This window comes from Panulirus ornatus, chromosome 9, assembly GCF_036320965.1.
Source record: "Panulirus ornatus isolate Po-2019 chromosome 9, ASM3632096v1, whole genome shotgun sequence".
NCBI classification, from domain to species: Eukaryota; Metazoa; Arthropoda; class Malacostraca; order Decapoda; family Palinuridae; genus Panulirus; species Panulirus ornatus.
In genome coordinates this window covers 3,909,009-3,933,582 of record NC_092232.1, presented here as the reverse complement: position 1 = coordinate 3,933,582, position 24,574 = coordinate 3,909,009, and the positions used below count along the sequence as shown (strand labels likewise).

Sequence of the window (24,574 nt, the reverse complement as noted above, 5' to 3'; positions counted from 1 at the left end):
TGACTTGAAGGAATGGAAACTTACCTGAATATATTTGCAGATGATGCAAAAGTCTTGAGGAAAATGAAAAGGGAAAGTTGTATGAGCTTACAAGGGGACCTAAACAGACACCAAGTTGGTCTGAAACATGAGTGATGAAATTCAACTCTGGCAAATGTAAAGTGATGGGACAAAGCAAAAGACAGACTCAGTATGATTATGACTTAGCAGGAAGTAATCCTCTAGATTGTGTGTGTGAGAGGGACTTTGGAATAGACCTCATCCCTGCAAATGTAAAGTTATGGGACAAAGCAAAAGACAGCCTCAAGTATGATTATGACTTACCAGAACATAATCCTCAAGATTGTGGGTGTGAGAGGGACTTGGGAATAGACATTGTCCCTAACCTGTCAACAGCATCCTATGTTGGGAAAATACCATAGGAGACAAACTGTATGCTGGAAAATATCAGAATAGCTTTCAAGTTTATGGATAAAGAGTTATTTAGCAAGCTATTCATATCCTTAATAAGGACAAACTAGTTTATGCCTTTCAGGTTTGGTCACCTCACCTAAAGAAGTACAGAGAACTTGTAAAGGGGGTGCAAAGTAGGGTATCATAGTTGGTACCAGAGTTTCGAGAGTTAAGCTACAAGGAAAAGCTGGAGAATAACCAAAAAAAGTGGACAGAGGACAGTACTTTGAGAGATGGAGGGATAAAGGAAACAGAGGATATAAATGAAAGTAATTCAGGAAATTATAAATAAGGATGTAAAGAAATACTTTTATAGTATAATAGTGGATAATTGGAACACATTGACTGACGACATGGGTAATGCTGACAGCGTACTTTAATTCAAGAGGTTTTATGATGGTAGATGTTCATAAGATGAGACCCCATGACTGTAAAACTCCCTCCCCATACAGTACAAATCACTCATCTCTACACCATTACAAATGTCATTTCATCATATGCGAAAGTGCTTCATGCCCTTGATGTAACAGAAACTCTGAGCACATAATACTCAGTTACCCAGCACTCTTCACAGATGCACACATAACACTACACTTTATGACTTACATAATGTAATACTACTATATCAATTTTTCTAATTCTATTATTATTATTATCATTATCAGACACTTTTTGTCCACTACAGTCACTTTTGAAGCAGTGTGTTGACATATTGTCATTTGCCAGCTGTGGGACAACATTTTACAGTGTCAGGGCCAAGCTCCTTCTTTGAAATGTTTAGTACATGTAATCTTTACAGTGCCATATAATCAGGTTAGGGCTTTAAGTTTGTCGTACTCTAAATTTGCTTTCCCTAGGCTGTAAATCTGTTCAGTCTGTTCATTGCAAATTTCATATGTGTTTGCTGTTTCTTATGCTGGTCAGGTAGCATCAGAACAAAGAACGGCTTCACATGCCTATGTCTACTCTCAAGCTGTCATATATAATGCTCAGAAACCATGGAATGATTTCTCTTGATCACTCAGCTTGCCCTGGTTCAGCCCATTGATAACTGTTGTTAAAAACATAATTGATTGAAGTTTGCATGATTCATTACAGGTGTTTGATGGAAAGGATGCTTGTGTCACCCCAGTGCTTACTCTAGATGAAGCACCTCTTCACCGACATAACACAGAGCGTGAAAGTTTCATACCATCAACAACAGCAGATGGCCAGTTTGAGCCGGGACCTGCACCCCACCTCTCTCGTACTCCTGGCACAGTTGCAAAAGGAACTACATCCCCTCAGACTGGTCAGCATACTATAGAAGTTCTTGATGAACTAGGGTACACTCAGTCTGATATTGAGCATTTCCTTCTTGATGGAGTTGTTAGGCAAGCAAAAGAGAAGTCCCATTTGTAATAACTGATTTTCTTAGAATATACATGTATATTTTTGATAAAGCTATCGGCTAGGCATATGCTCTTATGTGGTCGAAGATGTACATATTTGGCTTTTTTTTTTTTATGATTACAGAGGTACCATGCCAACCACGGGGGTTACTTTCTTTGAAAACCCTGTGGTGACTACGTTTGGAAAAGTGTGTGAAAGGAGAAAGTTGAGAGTAAATGTGAATTAGAGCAAGGTTATTAGGTCCAGCAGGGTTGAGGAACAAGTTAATTGGGATGTAAGTCTGAATGGAGGGAGTGAAGTGTTTTAGATATCTGGGAGTGGACTTAACTCCATATGGAACCATGAAGTGAGTCACAGGATGGGGGAGGGGGCGAAGGTTCTGGGAGGGATGAAGAATGTGTGGAAAGAGAGAACGTTATCTCGGAGCAATTATGGGTACATTTGAAGGAATGGTAGATCCAACAATATTATATGGTTGCAAGGCATAGGCTATAGATAGGGTGGATGGATGTGTTAGAAATGAAATGTTTGAGGACAGTTGATCAAGTAAGTAATGAAAGGGTAAGAGAGATGTGTGGGGGAAAAAAAAGTGTGTAGTTGAGAGAGCAGAAGAATGTGTGTTGAAATGGTTTGGACATATAAGTGAGGAAAGGTTGACAAAAAGGATATATGTGTCAGAGGTGAAGGGAACAAGGAGAAGCAAGGGACCATATTGGAGATGGAAGGTTGGAGTGAAAAAGATTTTGAGCGATCAGGGCCTGAACATACAGGAGGGTGAGAGACATGCAAGAAATAGAGTGAATTGGAATGATGTGGTATACTGGGGTCAACGTGCTGTCAGTGGACTGAACTAGGGAATGTGAAACATCTGGGTTTAAACCATGGAAAGGTCCTTGGGGCCTAGATGTGGAAAGGTAGCTGTGGTTTTAGTGCATTACACATGACAGCTAGAGACCGAGTGTGAATGAATATAGCCTTTTTTGTCTGTTTTCTGGCTCAACCTTGCTGACATGGGGAAACGGTGATTTATTTATTTATTTATTTTGCTTTGTCGCTGTCTCCCGTGCCTGCGAGGTAGCGCAAGGAAACAGACGAAAGAAATGGCCCCACACACATGCAAACATACACACCCACACATCCCAATGTACACACATGCACGCAATTCACACTGTCTGCCCCTACTCACCCCCATCGCCACCCCGCCACACATGGAATAACATCCCCTTCATATGCACGAGGCAGTGCCAGGAAAAGACAACAAAGGCCCCATTCGCTCACACTCAGTCTCCAGCTGTCATGCAATAATGCCCGAAACCACAGCTCCCTTTCCACATCCAGGCCCCACACAACTTTCCATGGTTTACCCCAGACGCTTCACATGCCCTGATTCAATCCACTGACAGCACGTCAACCCCGGTATACCACATTGATCCAATTCACTCTATTCCTTGCCCACCTTTCACCCTCCTGCATGTTCAGGCCCCAGTCACTCAAAATCTTTTTCACTCCATCTTTCCACCTCCAATTTGGTCTCCCACTTCTCCTCATTCCCTCCACCTCCGACACATATATCCTCTTGGTCAATCTTTCCTCACTCATTCTCTCCATGTGCCCAAACCATTTCAAAACACCCTCTTCTGCTCTCTCAATGGAAATGGTGATAAAATATAATAAATAGATTTCCATTTATGCATTGTGTTGAAACTTGCATTAAACCTTATTTGTCTTTCTTAATGTGGCAGATGTCAATGATTGGTCACTGCTTTCAGACTACCACCATACCAATGTGCTTGTACCTGTTTCCAGTTTCCTTTACCAGGATGCTGACAGTAATACAACTGCAATGTTTTGTAACTTTAAAATTGATTTATTCCAGTTTAGTTTAAGAGGTATCTTTTGAATTAAAACAAGTATTTGTATGTACAAGGTTCATATTTAATATGTACATATATATATATATAAACTGTGCATGAACTTGACAAAAAAAATATTTACAGCACTAAATCTTTGATGTATTAATACATTTAGACACAATAGTATGTCAAAATAAATTACAACAATTTGTTTTCTAATGAAACCCAAAAACCAGCATGGTTAGCAGTGAACAAAATTTACCAATTGAAAGTTATGGTAGGTCTATTTTGTTATAACTTGTTTGAATTTTTCATCATTCAAAACCCACATTCAACAGTATGTATTCACATGAACATGATCAAAGCATCAATATACTATAAAAACTTTATAGATCACGCACAAGCACAATAACAAAAGCTTCATTTCATACTTATTTCTAAATACCATACACTTCCTTTTCTTGAAAATTTATTTTTTCTGAATCCCTTTATAAAATCTTTATGCCAAGTTTGTACACTTCTTTCAGTAACAGAAAAAACCATTATTACTAAAACTTGGCATGTGCTAAAGTTGCATTACATTTTGAATAAAAACACTGGTCTGAAACCTTTTCTTTTCTTTCTATCCTATGAAATGAAGAAGATTCTGTTGCTGCTGTTTACTTTCATGGGTTTTCAAGAATGTGATTTTGTGATTTACTGCACACCTTACATCCCTCAGAATGTAACCCAAGGGAAAGGTTGGTTGAAGAAATATTGAAGTACACTTAATTGTTCTGCAAGCTACTGCACCATAATATATAAAATTCAAAAGAAGTCACTCTACCATAAACTTTGGTATATTCTATAATGAGGGGAAGAGTTAGAGATTTAAATTGGAATCCCCTGAATTTTTTTTTTTTATTTTGCTTTGTCGCTGTCTCCCGCGTTTGTGAGGTAGTGCAAGGAAACAGACGAAAGAAATGGCCCAACCCACCCCCATACATATGTATATACATACACGTCCACACACGCAAATATACATACCTATACATCTCAATGTACACACACACACACACATATATATATATATATATATATATATATATATATATATATATATATATATACACACAGACACATACATATATATACCCATGCACACAATTCACACTGCCTTTATTCATACCCATCGCCACACATGGAATACCATCCCCCTCCCCCCTCATGTGTGCGAGGTAGCGCTAGGAAAAGACAACAAAGGCCCTATTCGTTCACACCCAGTCTCTAGCTGTCATGCAATAATGCCCGAAACCACAGCTCCCTTTCCACATCCAGGCCCCACACAACTTTCCATGGTTTACCCCAGATGCTTCACATGCCCTGATTCAATCCACTGACAACACATCAACCCCATTATACCACATCGATCCAATTCACTCTATTCCTTGCCCGCCTTTCACCCTCCTGCATGTTCAGGCCCCGATCACTCAAAATCTTTTTCACTCCATCTTTCCACCTCCAATTTGGTCTCCCACTTCTCCTCGTTCCCTCCACCTCCGACACATATATCCTCTTGGTTAATCTTTCCTCACTCATTCTCTCCATGTGCCCAAACCATTTCAAAACACCCTCTTCTGCTCTCTCAATCACGCTCTTTTTATTTCCACATATCTCTCTTACCCTTACATTACTTACTCGATCAAACCACCTCACACCACACATTGTCCTCAAACACCTCATTTCCAGCACATCCACCCTCCTGCGCACAACTCTATCCATAGCCCATGCCTCGCAACCATACAACATTGTTGGAACCACTATTCCTTCAATCATACCCATTTTTGCTTTCCGAGATAATGTTCTCGACTTCAACACATTCTTCAAGGCTCCCAGGATTTTCGCCCCCTCCCCCACCCTATGATTCACTTCCGCTTCCATGGTTCCATCCGCTGCCAGATCCACTCCTAGATATCTAAAACACTTTACTTCCTCCAGTTTTTCTCCATTCAAACTTACCTCCCAATTGACTTGACCCTCAACCCTACAGTACCTAATAACCTTGCTCTTATTCACATTTACTCTTTCTTCTTTCACACACTTTACCAAACTCAGTCACCAGCTTCTGCATTTTCTCACATGAATCAGCCACCAGCGCTGTATCATCAGCGAACAACAACTGACTCACTTCCCAAGCTCTCTCATCCACAACAGGCTTCATACTTGCCCCTCTTTCCAAAACTCTTGCATTCACCTCCCTAACAACCCCATCCATAAACAAATTAAACAACCATGGAGACATCACACACCCCTGCCGCAAACCTACATTCACTGAGAACCAATCACTTTCCTCTCTTCCTACACGTACGCATGCGTTACATCCTCGATAAAAACTTTTCACTGCTTCTAAACTCTATCATATGCCTTCTCCAGATCCATGAATGCTACATACAGATCCATTTGCTTTTCTAAGTATTTCTCACATACATTCTTCAAAGCAAACACCTGATCCACACATCCTCTACCACTTCTGAAACCACACTGCTCTTCCCCAATCTGATGCTCTGTACATGCCTTCACCCTCTCAATCAATACCCTCCCATATAATTTACCAGGAATACTCAACAAACTAAATTATACGGGAGGGTATTGATTGAGAGGGTGAAGGCATGTTCAGAGCATCAGATTGGGGAAGAGCAGTGTGGTTTCAGAAGTGGTAGAGGATGTGTGGATTAGATTAACTAAAAAATGTGGATCAGGTGTTTGCTTTAAAGAATGTGTGAAATATATTTGGAGAAACAAATGGATCTGGAGAAAGCATATGATAGGTTTGATTAGCAATGCCTTGTGGAAGGTCTTAGAATTATATGGTGTGGGTGGAAAGCTACAAGAAATAGAGAAGTTTTCATCAAGATTTAAAGCATATGTTTGAGTAGGAAGAGAGGAGAGTGAGTTCTAAATGAAGGATGGTCTGTGGCAAGGGAATGTTATGTCACCACGGCTGTCTAATTTTTTATTGATAAAGTGGTCAGGAGGGTTTAGTATGCAGTCTGAAGGGAATGAGAGAGAATGGAACTCAGTTGTTGCTGTATGCTGATGATATGGCACTAAAGGCAGAGTTGAGTGAGAAACTGCAGAAGCTGGAGACTGAGTCTGGAAGTGTGCATGAGAGGAGGAAGTAGAGATTAAATGTGAATTAAAGAAAGGTTATTAGGTTTAGCAGGGTTAAGAGACAAGTCAGTTGGGTGTGAGTCTGAAGGAAGGAAAACTGGAGGAAGCCAAGTTTTTAGAAACCTGAGAGTGGATCTGTCAGTGAATAGAACCACCAAAGAATGTATTGGAATGATGAATTATTATCTGGGATGGTAAAAAAGGGTAAATTTAAAGATATAGTTGCCTCCAAAATTTTATAAGGCATTAGTGATAGATAGTGGAGGTGTCGGAAATGAAATGCTTGAGGACATGTGATGTGCAGTGGTTTTATTGAGTAATGAAAGGGTAAGAAAGGTGTGGTGACAGAAAGAGTGTAGTTGAGAAAGCTGAAGAAGCTGGGGCAAACCATGGAAAGGTGTAAAGGGCCTGTTTGTGGATAGGGAGCTGTGGATTCAGTGCACTGCACATGACAGCTAGAGAATAGATGTGAGCAAATGTGGCCCTTCCTCGTCTGTTCCTGGCACTACCTCTAATGTGGGATATGGCAATGAAGTACGGGAAAAGTCTTTCTATACTGTTTCATATTAATCTGGCTGATGCCTTATACTTTAATAGGGAAAGGCTTTATACATAGTTTCATATCAATTTGGCTGATGCCTTACACTTTACTAATTGCTGAAACACGGATTGGAATACCATAAACACACGTCAATAGGACTACTCCAATTTTCATCCACACCAAGTTTTAAGTCGACCATGATAATGCTTTAACAGAGAGAGAGAGAGAGAGAGAGAGAGAGAGAGAGAGATTATAATAACGTAATATCAATGAAAGTATGATGACGTACATTTAAGCTTCATGTTGATTTACCAGAGTTTGAAAAGTTGAGAGGAGATTAACACCAAAGGGTAGCTGATCAACTAAAAATATGCAGAACCTCATGTGAATAACATTATAAAAACTAATTATGGATGAACCTGACTGTTTTGCAACTGCATGGGTTCTGGGAGCCTAAAAAATGAAATGGTAGCCAACAATGCTCATAGAAGTAACATAATTATTGCCAAGACACAAAAAATATTTCTAGAAAGAGTTTTTAAAATACAAAATCAAATAAAGATAATTATTGCACTTTTAAAATATTCAACTAAAATAATGTATTCAGTAAAGCTGAATGATGGAGAAAATACTTTTGTCCATACAATCAAAAAAAGGTCATGAGTACGTTACCCTAATATGATGCCAAAATGCATTTTATATTCAAGTACACAGGGTTGTACAGAATTTATGTGTAATTCAACATATGTGGGCCATATCCTCCACAGCCTCACTCACACCACTTCCATAATTTCACTAATTTTGTCCTCCCCACTTGTGTCTACACGATTGTGAGAGCTTTGTCGTATTTGCCATGAGCATACATCACCATGTACAAATAATCAGGCAAGGATTCATGTATTAGAGAGTATGAAGCCAAACTTTCAGACCATACCAGTACAGAGTAAAAGGATACTGTGGCTTATGACGTAGCAGAGGAAATGTATGGTGATGCTTTGTGATATGGTTACATCAAATCATGTCATCAGCATGATTCCAGCCAAGAAATGGTGTATTGTAACTTCATGGCTTGCATTAAACCCAAAACTGCTCATCTGAATTACAACCTTCTCCCTTCATCTGTTAGAATTACACCTATGCTTTCTCCTACCAAGCAGTCCAGAATGCTAAAGTTTGAGAAAAGATGTCCATGCTTTCATGGTCAAGGAGAGATTATTTTTCTCATCATAATTAATTAGAAAAATGAAATATAAAAAGGCTAAGTATTGCATGAGCCCACATCAAGCACACACTTTTTTCAGAGCTATAAATTTCTGTTCAACTAAATCATTGGCTTTTTATATACATACTACTATAGTACATCCTCATAAACAATACAAATATATATATTTTAGCCAGTGGGTCCTTCAGCACCATAAGGAAAAAAAGTTGTTTTCTATAAGTACATCATACCTAACACACTAGACAAAAAAATTTGTAATTTGCTATAATAAATTCCACAACAATGAACAACATATTAATACAATGCAAGAATTTTAATAAAACTATACTGTCTAATTAAAGCAAGTAAAAACAATGCAAGACTTTTAACAAAACTATATAGTCTAATTAAAGCAAGTATTTCATTGTCTACAGATTGCTATTTTACACTAAACAACCTGAATTATTCAAAATACATATACAGTCCTACCATAAATGACGAACACTTGAAAATAAAGGTATATACTTTGTATAGCAGTAGTATTCCATTTTAATGCACACTGATATTTAACTGAGAACAAGCAAATGAAATGTCCAATTTCACAAGGAATTCAGCCGTTTTAATTTTTGTGTCTACAGACATCCTTGGACCAACTATGTGTGAAGGCATTTTGGAACAAAACAGTCAGACAACACTCAATTCAACTCGTTTGTTTAAATTTTTCAAATACTTACTTGTGTATATCTTTAAATACTATTTCTTAACATTAATTAAGGACAACTAACAACAAATCATATTTCAAAGAAAACAAAACAAAAGGCATTAATTTTTTTTTCCATGGTACAATAGCTATTAAAAAATGTTAAAATAAAACAAAAATATTCAAATTGTATCATTATACGTTAAAGCTACAAGGAGCAGTGATGAATTTTTATCAAAGAAAGGCATGAGTAAGAGGAGGAGGGCGAGTGGTTCCAAGTGAAAGTTGTCTACAGCAGGGGTGTGTGATGTCACCATGGCTGTTATATTTATTTATGGATGGGGTAGGGAGGAAGGTGAATGCAATGGCCTTAAAGAGAAGGGTGGCAGAGTGAATGGGCCAAGAAAGCAAGTAATTTTCCGTTAATGATATGATATACTGGTGGCAGATTCATGTGAGAAACTGTAGAAGGTGGTGTTTGAGTTTTGGAGAGGAGTGAATGGAGAAAGATGAATGATAAGGCTTGTACAAGCAAAGTTATTACATTTAGCAGTGAAGAGACAGGTCCTTTATAATGTGAGTTTGAATAGGGAGAACTGGGTGGAAGTGAAATGCTTTAAATACCTGGGAGTGAATAAAGCAGTGAATGGAACCAAGGTATTTGAAGTGAGCCAGGGTGTGGGTGAGGAGATAAAGGTCCTGTGTGCAATGATGAGTGTGTGGAAAGTAGGGTATTGGAGGAAAAGATGGGTATGTTTGAAGGTATGCTATATGGATGCAAGGCATGGACCTATGGCAAAAATCTAAAAAGATGGATAAGTTGGAAACGAAATGTTAGATAACAATATGAGTTGTGAAGAAGGTTGATTGAATATGAAATGACAAGTTTAAGACAATTGAAGTAGCATGATGAGTATGCATGAGAAAGCCAAAAAGGTTGTGCTGATATAGTCTGGATATGTATATATAAAGAGTGAATGAGGAAAGGATGACTAAGAGGGTATAAATGTCAGAAGTGGAAAGGAACAAGGGAAAGGGGAAAACCACGGAAAAGGTGGAAGGATGGAGCGAAACACTCTTTGAAGGTCTGGGGCCTGAACATGTAGGAGTGTGAGGCAAGCAAGGGACAGAGTGAACTGAAGTGATGTGGTATAAAAGGGCCAACATGCTAACAATGGGCTGAACCAGGACATATGAAGCAGCCAGGGGAAACCATGGAAAAGTCTCTGGTATCAGGTTGTGGGTGAGGCTTCTGGTTTCAGTGTATTATACATGACAATTAGTGGGTGTAAATGAATGAGGCTATTCCTTCATCTGTTCTTGGCACTACCTTGCTGATACAAAACTGTGAACATGACAAAAATGTTATGTGACGTTGCTGCTGTATATCCCACTTGCATAAATGTTAAACATTTCTTCTCACAAAAGTTCAGTAGAGATTAACCAACAGCACAGCAATCTAAAAATCTGAATGTTGATTTTGCTACTTCATATGTAAAAATTTGTGCTGTTAACAATTATGACAAACTCATAATAATTTTCAAACAATTACTTTAGTATTTGTAAAGTAACTACAGTAATCCTTGCTATAATAGAATAACTAAAGGGAAACCCTTTCTGATAAATCTATTTTTTCAATATATCTGACTGGTTCATTAAATGTCCTCAACTACCACCAACCTTTTCTTATTTTTCCATACTCTTCCATTCATCCACTATTTTCTGGCTCTCAGTATCTTCTGTTTAGCACTAATCTTTCTTTTTGGTTCCTCAACAACCGCTAACCTTTTCTTATTTTTCCGTACTCTTCAAATCATCCACTATTATCTGGCTCTCAGTATCTTTTGCTTAGCACAATTTTTTGTTAATATCAAGCTAATGGTTAGTAATCCTATTTTCTCAGAATAATTTTGAGTTTATGTATGTGCTATTGTCTTGGGTCATTTCAATCCATTTTATATTTAAAATTAATTCACTGATTCCTCTCCAACCTATATAATTATGGTGAAAATTTAAGTCACTCAACCTGCTGTCTTCAGCACTGTATGCTGTACTCGTTTCTACAATATTCTAATTTGTTAATTTTGTATCATTAACTTCTATATCAGAGTTGAGGGGATCAAGGAAATATAAGGATGGTGTAAAGGAAGCATTTTCGGTAATGGGGGATCGATGTGGTATATGGAGGATGCCATGCTGTCAGAGGGCTGAACAAGAGCATATGAAGTGGTCAGGATAAACCATGGAGGAATCTGTAGGGCCAGACTGTTGATGGTAGGTAGGCTCTAGTTTCACTGCATTATGCTTGCCAGCTACAGAAAATGTGTGTGCAAAGAAGCTGTTGTTCATTTGTTCCTGATGCCACCTCACTATTGTGGCAAAAGGAATTAGATTAGAATAAACATTTATTTCAAATTTTTGTGCAATTAATCTGAACCCTAATTTAGAAGATTATATATATCACTTTCTAAAAACTACCAGATTTGTATGTTTGTTTTTAGTTGCCGAGTAGACTACTTATACATCACATAATCAAGATATGAAATGTTTAATGTTTAATAAAAAGTAAATACCACAATTACAATCTAAGACCACAACATGAAAAAGATAAGACCCTTTTTTGTGTACTGTATTTCATTAAAAACACTACCTATCAATCAAAGGCATTTTCACAAAACTTCTGTCAAACTTATCATTACATGGGGATGTCATCTTAATTTAAGAGTAATCCCAATATTCATCACAAGCACTGTATTGTGTTAACTGGGCAAAAGGGGAAAGTACAAAATTTAAGCATCTTTTACAATACTGAAACAGTAGCTACAACAGCATTTGTCATTCAAAAAATATTAAGTATTAAATGAGAGGGGATTTACTTGATCACCTGTAATACGTTGCACTCGTGACTCTCAGGTCATACATAAATCTTAGATAAAGTTTCAGGTCTTTTTGTAAAACGATTTTCTTTTCTTTCATGATTGCTTGCCATGGTATTCAGAAAAGCAACGACTATAAAAACCATCATAATATTAAGACTACCTATAATACAAAGTTCAAGGAATGAGATAACAGCTGTCAGTTCTTCAAGAATTTGCTTACGATGAAAACTATCATAATAGTGGTATGTTGTATTCTCTAGTTTCAAGATTGTCCCTGCTATCCATGCTTCCAGGTATTTAATCATTACACTACTGATTCATAAATCAAAGACAATAAAATCAGTTCTATACAAAAATAAACCTGGTTCAAGTATACTTGTGGACCTGTGAAATACTTTTGTAATTCACAAACTCGTCTATAAAGAATTTAAGATGAAGAAACAGTAGCTATGCATACCTAAAATACTTGCAGTAAAGTATAAGAATATGTATCTGCATGCTTGCGAGAATGAACCTTTTATACACAAACTCACTTTTAGGCACTAGCAATCTCTGTACAATATACTACAAGACACTATCTAACATATTGGACATGAGTGTAATATTCAATATAATTCTATCATCATAATAACTCTATCCTATATGATTCAACTTTCATATATGATACACAGTAACATACAGAATCTTTTTATGTACAGCAGCTACTGCATTTCATCAATCATATTCTGAACTTTGCAAACTTTATATGCGCATATTATCCAATGATCTCTGTTCTCAAAATCCTAAAAATAAATACCTAATTAACATTTATTCAATCAATCTACCCTGATTTCCAAATTCATCCAATTCAACACACTTTCTTTTACTAATCATTCCCTCCTAAACTATCATGCCTAATTTATGCTTTTCTAAATACTCTCTTATAATCCTAAATAAACTTCATTCTCTAAAACTCTTTAAATGTTTGATGAAATATGTTACAAACTTTCATTTCATAAACATAATGCTTATATATATTCTAAATATTTACACCATCTTTATTCCTATTTATACAGATGGATCAGATGCATACCATCTTTCAGTTCACTCACAGCCATATCATAAATTTTCATATTCTGAAAATATGAAGAATACAATACCTGTGCTTTCTAATGAAAGAAAATAAAACAATACCTCTTATTTTTATGAAAATAACACAAAGAAGTACTGTTACAGTTTTCATCATTCTGTAAACATCTTATACCTCTACTTCAAGAAGGACATTCACAAACAGAGTTTGATCAAAACACACCAAAACCAAATTATTCTGCAAGGGACCAATACAATGATAGGTATAAAAAAGTCACAATAAGTCCCTTCACACCAACAATTCAAATCTATATGATTTCACAGTGACATTTCTCTGCCAACCCTGCTCAAAAACATGCTTACAATATCAAAAAACTATTTCCCATATTACATTTTGCACCATGCTTATTCTAAAATTACTGAGTACTGTGTTGTGCTTGTCAAGCATGTTTATGAAACACCTCAAGAAAATATACAACTGATGTGTAACTCAAAGTTGAGCAATACCCTGAATACTGTCCACCAAGACTTAAACACCATTTTCTATGTGCCTTAACTGATACTACTTGGATTATAAAGAAGCTGCTCATCTCCTTAGTTTTGCCAATTCTGAACACCATAACACATATAGAAGAATAGCGATAATGGAAGACTTCCACGTTACGTCAGCATATGGATACTTTGAGAAAAAAATTATCCTCTTATGCTTTAATACAGGTTTACTTGCAGCTGATTCATGGTAAAAAGACCAACTCATAATGGAACATGGAGTCAAATATGAGGACGGTACACATTGAGAGAATGAAGATACTTAAATCTATTTGTAATAAAGTGAAAAGGAATCAGAATTCAGAAGAAAATCAAATCAAATATGGACTCTGAGGATCCACAAAATGTTTGATGGAAATACCCAATATAAGCTCATGACTGCAAAATCAAAATCCAACAGCTTTCAGCAGAAGCAAAGAACAAAGAATACAATGCCTAATTTCTTCACACATTCACCAGCTTGGCACCAAATGATACATCTGGCTTGATGGGCATTTTGCATGAAATGAAAATTGCAGCAGAGCACTTAATTCATAACATAAGAACAAAAAAGTTTTTTCGTCCAAGCTCACCTTTCCCATGAAAGTAAGGAAGCATCAGGAATCCGTCTTAGAACATGTAATACATACAGAAAGCATTCTTTCTCTCCTATCTCTAGGGGAGAAAGAATACTACCCAAATACCTCTTGCATGCTATGAAATGTAACACAGGTGGGAAAGAGTGGGCAGGCCCCAGCCTGGAAATGACTTTGAAGGAATAAGGATTTTCCTTCTAAGGCTTGGTAGTCTGTTCCAAGCACAACCTCACCACTGCAGGGAATGACAAATAAGTGCCAGAGTAAGATAACATCTTTTATCTTTTGAAATATAATTCTAAGGGCATTCTGCTATTTCGTAGTCACAGTATGTTCATTTGCATGATGCATGTGAATTCAAATAAGATTTTTGTCACGATAAGACAAAAAATCTAAATTCAATTAAGATGACACATTCAATGGAATATACAGTAATGTCTTCTTTATATACAGAGCTGTTCTGAACACAGTTTAAAATGCATCCAGCCATGGGAATGCCAACTTCAAGATTGCCATGTCATGAGGTAAGAAATAATTGCATTATGTTTGGCTTGCTTGGTGTTATTTTCATTTTGTGCAATATCTTTTGTATTGTTGTAAACTGTATATTACAGACAGTTACTGATTATTCTCAACAGACTAGTTTTTTGTCGTAACCAAGAATATAACTTGTTGAAACTATAGATGTTTACATTTTGTCATACTGTTTCACCTTACATATCCTTGCCAATTTTAATATTCTGTTTGTGCCAACAAGAGCATCAGAATAAAACCACAAACCCTTGCATCAATTCAAACATGTATGATTATTTTAGAAAAGACACAAGACTGCATCAATAAACATCATCAGAAACCAAATATGTGCATGTACAATTCAGTTTGCCTGTTTAAACCTCTTAGATGACAGGATGAAGTCATTGAATTCTGGTTATTAGCATTCATGACCTAAAAAAAAATCTATGAACAATGGCACAGTCTTGATAATGTTAGTCAATGAGAACGGTAGCAATACCACTCAAATTCTATCATACATTCATATATAGAAAAATGAAAATGAAGATACAACCTTTTCCCTTTTGGTATTCTAAACTAAAAAATTTAAGAAACATCCAACTCTGGAATGATGAGCAAATGTCCTAGCTCAGTTTCTTACTTCAAAAAGAGAAGCCTAATTTTACTATTAAAATGTATAAGCCATAAGTGCAACAATGGTGAAATCTGCATAAGTACATACAGATGCCTGTCTGTTACTGTGCTACTAGTTCCATTTGTCTAAAAGTCCAATCACTGTATGCTTTCCCACAGAATTTCTCCCCATTACATTTGTGGACTTCAAGAAAATCATCCATATACAACTTAGACTTGTACTGTATTACAGACATCAAGAGAGGTTAACATACTCAAACTACTCATATGCAGTAAATAATGAACTGAACATACATAAGACACAAAACATTGTTTCTCTTCTAGCATCATCTGTATACTAAATTTTGCCATTACATCCAGTAATGGTTTTGACACTATGCATTACTTTGCTTTGGGGCATGAGATATTAACACTGCATATGTCTCAGGTAAATCCAACAATGAAAACATTACCATCCATAACAATGCACTGCCTGTAATGTGTGCAGATTAAGCTGCTATCTGCTCACCAGAATTTGTTCAAGGGATATCTTAAGTGTGTCAAAAGTGGAGAAACTGATACCCACAGCAATTGGTCCCTTAATCCAGTTCATAGAAAGACCTTTGTACAGTCCATGATAAAGCCCTTCTTCCCTGTAAAAGGAAAAACTGATGATTCAAATGTCACAACATTCATACTAACAGGAAATACGTATTAACAGTAAAAACATAAGCACTAATGAAAAAGTTATTTTTTGACAGATAGTTCTAATTACAAAAAACCCAATCTTTCATCTAGTAGCTACAAAAAGTTTTTATCATTAAGCTCTAAACAAAATAGAAAAAAGGCACTATTTCTCAAAGGCAGACCCCTTCACTTTTCTTCAATTACCTGATACCCTCCCTGGTGACTAAATTAGGAAGCAATTATTTCTTCTCTAAAGGAACATCAAGCCCTCATAAATGTCTTATGTCAATGCTCTCTGAGTATTTGCACTAACAGTGTTTGAAGCAAATTATAAGACTGCCATTTCTGAATCTTGGTTAAATATCAACAACAGAAACTTCCTCGCTGAATACTCAATTCCAGGGTAAACTCTTATTCAACTGGGATAGGGGCTATGGATAAGGCTCTGCAGAGGAGGGTGGGTGCTTCAGAAATGAAAAGTTTGAGGGCAATATGTGATGAGGTGATTTGATTGAGTATGTAATGAGAGTGTAAGGAAGATATGTGGTAATAAAAGAATGTGGTTGAGATAGTAAAAGAGTGTGCTGAAATGGTTTGAACATATGGAAAGAATGATTGAGGAAAGGTTGGCAAAGATGATATATGTGTTAGTAGTGGAGTGAACAAGGAGAACAGAAAGACCAAATAGGAGACGAAAGGATGACATGAAAAAGATTTTGAGCAATCAGGGCCCAAACATGCAGGAGGATTAAAGTTGTGCACAGGGGAGAGTGAACTGGAAGATGTGGTTTAATGGGATCAATGTGCTGTCAGTGGACTGAACCAGGGCATGTAAAACATCCAAGGAAAACCATGGAAAGATCTGTGGAGCCTGGATGTGGATAGGGAGCTGTGGTTTCGGTGAATTACACATAACAGCTTGAGAATGGATGTGAGTGGATGTGGCCCATCTTTGTCTGTTCCTGGCACTACCTTCCCAACATAGGAAACAGTGATCAAGTGTAATGAAAAAAAAAAAAAAAGAATATAGATGCAAAAGGTTTGCATGAGGAGAAAGTATATCCAGAAAGATTGGGGAAATGCTTGTTATGAAAGATTAAGTTTGCAAGATATGGAGTCAGTGTTTTAAAAAACTCTTTGGAGATGAAGGCATAAGATATGATGCTGGTGCAACAAAATTAATCATGGACTGGAACCAGCACAGGGATGAAGACAGTAATACACAGGGAGAAGTGAAAAAAGACAAAATGAAAAGTTGAGGGTACAGGTAAACAGGTGAAACTGCTGTTGAACTGATCAGAATAAGAGTAAGGTAAATGACAGCAACAGTTACAGAGAATAAGCCTTCTTGGCACATATAGCAGAGTTTGAGGTCAGAATGTAAGTGATAACATAAAAAGGATCACTTAAACCCTTATTTCTGCATTTAAAAAAAATAGTGCATTCTGCATCTATGATTTCATAAAAGGCATAAAACATAATCAGTATGAAAGCACTCTGAAAAATATTTCATAAGTTGTTCTATGAAATATTGTGTTGAGCCTTCTTTGCAAATCCAAATTTTTGTATAAGTGAGTATGATAATACCAACACGATTAAGACTAGCTGCATCTGCTGGAAAAAAAATCAATTGAAGCAAAAGTATAATATAAAAAGAAAATATTGAATAAGAAGATTCAATTACTACCAAAACCCAAAATGTAACTCACCTGTACACTTTGGAAAGAGTCCCCATAATAGTTTTGTATGAATTTCCATTCCCAGTGACATTTGCAGTCTGCATGCGTCTCCGAACAATGTCTAGCGGGTACGATGACGACTGGCCAACTAACCCTGCCACAGCACCAAACATCATTCTCTCAAATGGGTTTGGCTTATCTCTATCAGAGTAGGCTGAGAAGAGAAAAAAAAAGAAAAATGGAAACCATGCAATGACTGCTTTATTTATGCAATAACTAAACCAAAAGATATTCTTCAGCACGTTTTGAGCACTGCTAACGATACTGGACACCATGTGTGGAGATGATCATTTTTTTTTTTTTTTTGCTTTGTCGCTGTCTCCCGCGTTTGCAAGGTAGCGCAAGGAAACAGACGAAAGAAATGGCCCAACCCACCCCCATACACATGTATATACATACGTCCACACACGCAAATATACATACCTACACAGCTTTCCATGGTTTACCCCAGACGCTTCACATGCCTTGATTCAATCCACTGACAGCACGTCAACCCCGGTATACCACACGTCAACCCCGGTATACCACATCGCTCCAATTCACTCTATTCCTTGCCCTCCTTTCACCCTCCTGCATGTTCAGGCCCCGATCACACAAAATCTTTTTCACTCCATCTTTCCACCTCCAATTTGGTCTCCCTCTTCTCCTCGTTCCCTCCACCTCCGACACATATATTCTCTTCGTCAATCTTTCCTCACTCATTCTCTCCATGTGCCCGAACCATTTCAAAACACCCTCTTCTGCTCTCTCAACCACGCTCTTTTTATTTCCACACATCTCTCTTACCCTTACGTTACTTACTCGATCAAACCACCTCACACCACATATTGTCCTCAAACATCTCATTTCCAGCACATCCATCCTCCTGCGCACAACTCTATCCATAGCCCACGTCTCGCAACCATACAACATTGTTGGAACCACTATTCCTTCAAACATACCCATTTTTGCTTTCCAAGATAATGTTCTCGACTTCCACACATTCTTCAAGGCTCCCAGAATTTTCGCCCCCTCCCCACCCTATGATCCACTTCCGCTTCCATGGTTCCATCCGCTGCCAGATCCACTCCCAGATATCTAAAACACTTCACTTCCTCCAGTTTTTCTCCATTCAAACTCACCTCCCAATTGACTTGACCCTCAACCCTACTGTACCTAATAACCTTGCTCTTATTCACATTTACTCTTAACTTTCTTCTTTCACACACTTTACCAAACTCAGTCACCAGCTTCTGCAGTTTCTCACATGAATCAGCCACCAGCGCTGTATCATCATCGAACAACAACTGACTCACTTCCCAAGCTCTCTCATCCCCAACAGACTTCATACTTGCTCCTCTTTCCAAAACTCTTGCATTCACCTCCCTAACAACCCCATCCATAAACAAATTAAACAACCATGGAGACATCACACACCCCTGCCGCAAACCTACATTCACTGAGAACCAATCACTTTCCTCTCTTCCTACACGTACACATGCCTTACATCCTCGATAAAAACTTTTCACTGCTTCTAACAACTTGCCTCCCACACCATATATTCTTAATACCTTCCACAGAGCATCTCTATCAATTCTATCATATGATCATATCATATGGAAAAATTCTGCACATGCTTTTCTGCTAAGAGAGAATAGAAAAGTATTATCTGTCTCATCTACCTAAAATCAAAAAGGCATAATGAATTTATTCAAAATAAAAGACAATGTTTACAAATCGGACTAAAACATACCTTTATGATTTTTCTTGAGGGTTTCATAAATGCCAAAGCTAGTACCAGCATATGGTATGACTCCAAGCAAGGTTGGAGTTAATCCTCTGTAGAGAGTTAACGGTCCTTCATTTTTCCATATCTTCACAAAAACCTAAAAAAATCAACAGCTACACTAATAAGATCATAGCACACTGACAAAATATATCTTTCCCTATGAAAAAATAATCAACCTAAATGTGAAATGAAATCATATAGATTACCTGTGCTGCTTTTAAAAAATTCGACCATAAACAGTCTTGCACTACCAAGCATCTGTGCACCTACCTGCCTACCCTGAGGTGAACCAGGCAGATACGTTAAAGAAATGTAGTGCAAAAAATATTTAAGGCTTTTAAATATTTTCATGCTTTTTCATTGTACATTAATTGTGTTTACATTCATACATTTGTATATAATTCATCTATTACACAGTAAGCAGGAACACAAAATTTGACTTCCTTACAATGTCATTTCCTTAATGATATGGAAAAATTTATATCATTTATTGTTTTTATTATACTTTGTCACTGTCTCCTGCGTTAGTGAGGTAGCACAAGGAAACAGACAAGAGAATGGCCCAACCCACCCACATACATATGTATATACATAAACGCCCACACATGTACATATACATACCTATACATTTCAACGTATACAAATATATACATACACAGACATATACATATATACACATGTACATATTCATACTTGCTGCCTTCATCCATTCCCGTTGCCATCCCGCCACCCATGAAATGGCACCCCCCCCTCCACCCGCACGCATGCAAGGTAGCGCTAGGAGAAGACAACAAAGACCATATTTGTTCACACTCAGTCTCTAGCTGTCATGTGTAATACACTGAAACCACAGCTCCCTTTCCACATCCAGACCCCACACAACTTTTCATGGTTTACCCCAGACACTTCACATGCCCTGGTTCAATCCACTGGCAGCACGTTGACCCCGGTATACCACATCGTTCTAAGTCATTATTCCTTGCACGCCTTTCACCCTCCTGTATATTTAGACCCTGATTGCTCAAAATCTTTTTCACTCCATCCTTCCACCTCCAATTTGGTCTCCCACTTCTCCTCGTTCCCTCCACCTCTGACAAATACATCCTATTTGTCAATCTTTCCTCACTCATTCTCTCCATGTGACCAAACCATTTCAATACACTCTCTTCTGCTCTCTCAACCACACTCTTTTTATTACCACACATCTCTCTTACCCTTTCATTGCTTACTCGATCAAATCATCTCACACCGCATATTGTCCTAAAACATTTCATTTCCAACAAATCCACCCTCCTCCGTACAAGCCTATGCCTTGCAAACAAATAACATTGTTGGAACCACTATTCCTTCAAACATACCCATTTTTGCTCTCCAAGATGACTTTCTCGCCTTCCACACATTCTTCAACACTCCTAGAACCTTCGCCCCCTCCCCCACCCTGTGACTCACTTCTGCTTCCATGGTTCCATCCACTGCCAAATCCACTCCCAGATATCTAAAACACTTCATTTCCTCCAGTTTTTCTCCCTTCAAACTTGCCTCCCAATTAACTTGTCCCTTAACCCAACTGAACCTAATACTAATAACCTTGCTCGTATTCACATTTACTCTCAGCTTTCTTCTTTCACACTACCAAACTCAGTCACCAACTTCAGCAGTTTCTCACCAGATTCAGCCACCAGTGCTGTATCATCAGCGAACAACAACTGAATCACTTCTCAAGCCTTCTCATCCACAACAGACTGCATACTTACCCCTCTCTCCAAAACTCTTGCATTCAACTCCCTAACAACCCTATTCATAAACGAATCAAACAACCATGGAGACATTATGCACCCCTGCTGCAAACCAACATTCACTGGTAACCAATCACTTTCCTCTCTTACTACTCGTATACATGCCTTACATCCTTGATTAAAAATTCTTTACTATGTATGAAATATATATTTCTTTTATATCTATAAAAATTAAATAGCTTTCCTGTTCATGCTGTCTATAAAAACCACTACCTTGATCACCACAGGTCCACCTCTAACATCAATACCACTTACTCCATCTCCCAACATCATCACTACTAACTTCACCCTAACATCACAATTCTACCTCCAATATCATTAAGACTAATCCCATCTCCATCATCACCACTACACTTTTAGTATTGCTAACAACTTAAACACTAGTATCACCACCCTGTGCTCCACCATCATCAAAAATATTCATCATCAACATTAAAGTATCATCATTAATGTCAAATTACCTAGAATTTGATAACTCCCCTATAGCAATGTTGATTGAAGTAAGCCTTAATCCATCATGATGCCTCTTTACAGCTCAACGATACACTCATCAGTATCACCTTTGTAACCAATGACAAGGCTTCATTTTCTTTATTCCTCCACAACACAATATCCAATTATATCTGGTTATACACAATATCCAGTATAAATGGTAGCACTAAATATCACAAGAATCCTCCCAAATCACTACAAACATGGAAGGTGAAGGATACTAGGTGACCTCAAGGCAGCCTATGCAATCTCTCACTAATTCTTCCCAATACATGACATGCCATGTGAACATTGTGACACATCTGGTTATTCAAAATTGATTTTCAATGAATTTCCATAAAACTGCCACTGAAATATGAGTGTAAATTATTGAAAGGAAACACACTGCAGCACTGAAATACAAGCGTTAAGAATACACAGGAATACAAGTGTTAAGAACACCAAGTGAGGAAGAATACAGATTCTAGGTTTTTAAAAGTTAATTATTTTTACAATATATATCATTTGCATGTGATAGAATGTAAGAAAGTAAATTCTCGATTAATATGGGTAAAACTGAAAGTTGATGGAGAGAGGTGGGTGATTATTGGTACATATGCACCTGGGCATGAGAAGAAAGATCATGAGAGGCAAGTGTTTTGGGAGCAGCTAAATGAGTGTGTTAGCGGTTTTGATGCACGAGACCGGGTTATAGTGATGGGTGATTTGAATGCAAAGGTGAGTAATGTGGCAGTTGAGGGAATAATTGGTATGCATGGGGTGTTCAGTGTTGTAAATGGAAATGGTGAAGAGCTTGTAGGTTTATGTGCTGAAAAAGGACTGATGATTGGGAATACCTGGTTTAAAAAGCGAGATATACATAAGTATACTTATGTAAGTAGGAAAGATGGCCAGAGAGCGTTATTGGATTACGTGTTAATTGACAGGCGCGCGAAAGAGAGACTTTTGGATGTTAATGTGCTGAGAGGTGCAACTGGAGGGATGTCTGATCATTATCTTGTGGAGGCTAAGGTGAAGATTAGTATGGGTTTTCAGAAAAGAGGAGTGAATGTTGGGGTGAAGAAGGTGGTGAGAGTAAGTGAGCTTGGGAAGGAGACCTGTGTGGGGAAGTACCAGGAGAGACTGTGTACAGAATGGAAAAAGGTGAGAACAATGGAAGTAAGGGGAGTGGGGGAGGAATGGGATGTATTTAGGGAATCAGTGATGGATTGCGCAAAAGATGCTTGTGGCATGAGAAGAGTGGGAGGTGGGCTGTTTAGAAAGGGTAGTGAGTGGTGGGATGAAGAAGTAAGAGTATTAGTGAAAGAGAAGAGAGAGGCATTTGGACGATTTTTGCAGGGAAAAAATGCAATTGAGTGGGAGAAGTATAAAAGAAAGAGACAGGAGGTCAAGAGAAAGGTGCAAGAGGTGAAAAAAAGGGCAAATGAGAGTTGGGGTGAGAGACTATCAGTAAATTTTAGGGAGAATAAAAAGATGTTCTGGAAGGAGGTAAATAGGGTGCGTAAGACAAGGGAGCAAATGGGAACTTCAGTGAAGGGCGCAAATGGGGAGGTGATAACAAGTAGCGGTGATGTGAGAAGGAGATGGAATGAGTATTTTGAAGGTTTGTTGAATGTGTCTGATGACAGAGTGGCAGATATAGGGTGTTTTGGTCGAGGTGGTGTGCAAAGTGAGAGGGTTAGGGAAAATGATTTGGTAAACAGAGAAGAGGTAGTAAAAACTTTGCGGAAGATGAAAGCCGGCAAGGCAGCAGGTTTGGATGGTATTGCAGTGGAATTTATTAAAAAAGGGGGTGACTGTATTGTTGACTGGTTGGTAAGGTTATTTAATGTATGTATGACTCATGGTGAGGTGCCTGAGGATTGGCGGAATGCGTGCATAGTGCCATTGTACAAAGGCAAAGGGGATAAGAGTGAGTGCTCAAATTACAGAGGTATAAGTTTGTTGAGTATTCCTGGTAAATTATATGGGAGGGTATTGATTGAGAGGGTGAAGGCATGTACAGAGCATCAGATTGGGGAAGAGCAGTGCGGTTTCAGAAGTGGTAGAGGATGTGTGGATCAGGTGTTTGCTTTGAAGAATGTATGTGAGAAATACTTAGAAAAGCAAATGGATTTGTATGTAGCATTTATGGATCTGGAGAAGGCATATGATAGAGTTGATAGAGATGCTCTGTGGAAGGTATTAAGAATATATGGTGTGGGAGGCAAGTTGTTAGAAGCAGTGAAAAGTTTTTATCGAGGATGTAAGGCATGTGTACGTGTAGGAAGAGAGGAAAGTGATTGGTTCTCAGTGAATGTAGGTTTGCGGCAGGGGTGTGTGATGTCTCCATGGTTGTTTAATTTGTTTATGGATGGGGTTGTTAGGGAGGTAAATGCAAGAGTCCTGGAAAGAGGGGCAAGTATGAAGTCTGTTGGGGATGAGAGAGCTTGGGAAGTGAGTCAGTTGTTGTTCGCTGATGATACAGCGCTGGTGGCTGATTCATGTGAGAAACTGCAGAAGCTGGTGACTGAGTTTGGTAAAGTGTGTGGAAGAAGAAAGTTGAGAGTAAATGTGAATAAGAGCAAGGTTATTAGGTACAGTAGGGGTGAGGGTCAAGTCAATTG

The 24,574-nt window shown here is 37.9% G+C and overlaps 2 protein-coding genes across 7 annotated transcripts in view; one reads left to right on the top strand and one right to left on the bottom strand.

The window, feature by feature from the left end:
• Positions 1–1,985, top strand: part of Amacr (Alpha-methylacyl-CoA racemase) — a 196,050-nt gene extending 194,065 nt beyond the window's left edge. For all 6 annotated transcript variants that reach the window (XM_071664542.1, XM_071664543.1, XM_071664539.1 and 3 more), the window contains exon 8: positions 1,552–1,985. In XM_071664542.1, coding sequence (XP_071520643.1) covers positions 1,552–1,854 — 303 coding nt within the window. In that variant the 3' untranslated portion in view covers positions 1,855–1,985. The remainder of the gene's footprint in view (positions 1–1,551) is intronic.
• Positions 1,986–3,758: 1,773 nt separating this feature from the next.
• DPCoAC (dephosphocoenzyme A carrier) overlaps positions 3,759–24,574 on the bottom strand; it is a 39,562-nt gene continuing 18,746 nt past the window's right edge. The window contains exons 6-8 of the mRNA XM_071664545.1: positions 19,645–19,777; positions 17,883–18,066; positions 3,759–16,139 (exon numbers count right to left, since the gene is read on the bottom strand). Coding sequence (XP_071520646.1) covers positions 16,004–16,139; positions 17,883–18,066; positions 19,645–19,777 — 453 coding nt within the window. The 3' untranslated portion in view covers positions 3,759–16,003. The remainder of the gene's footprint in view (positions 16,140–17,882; positions 18,067–19,644; positions 19,778–24,574) is intronic.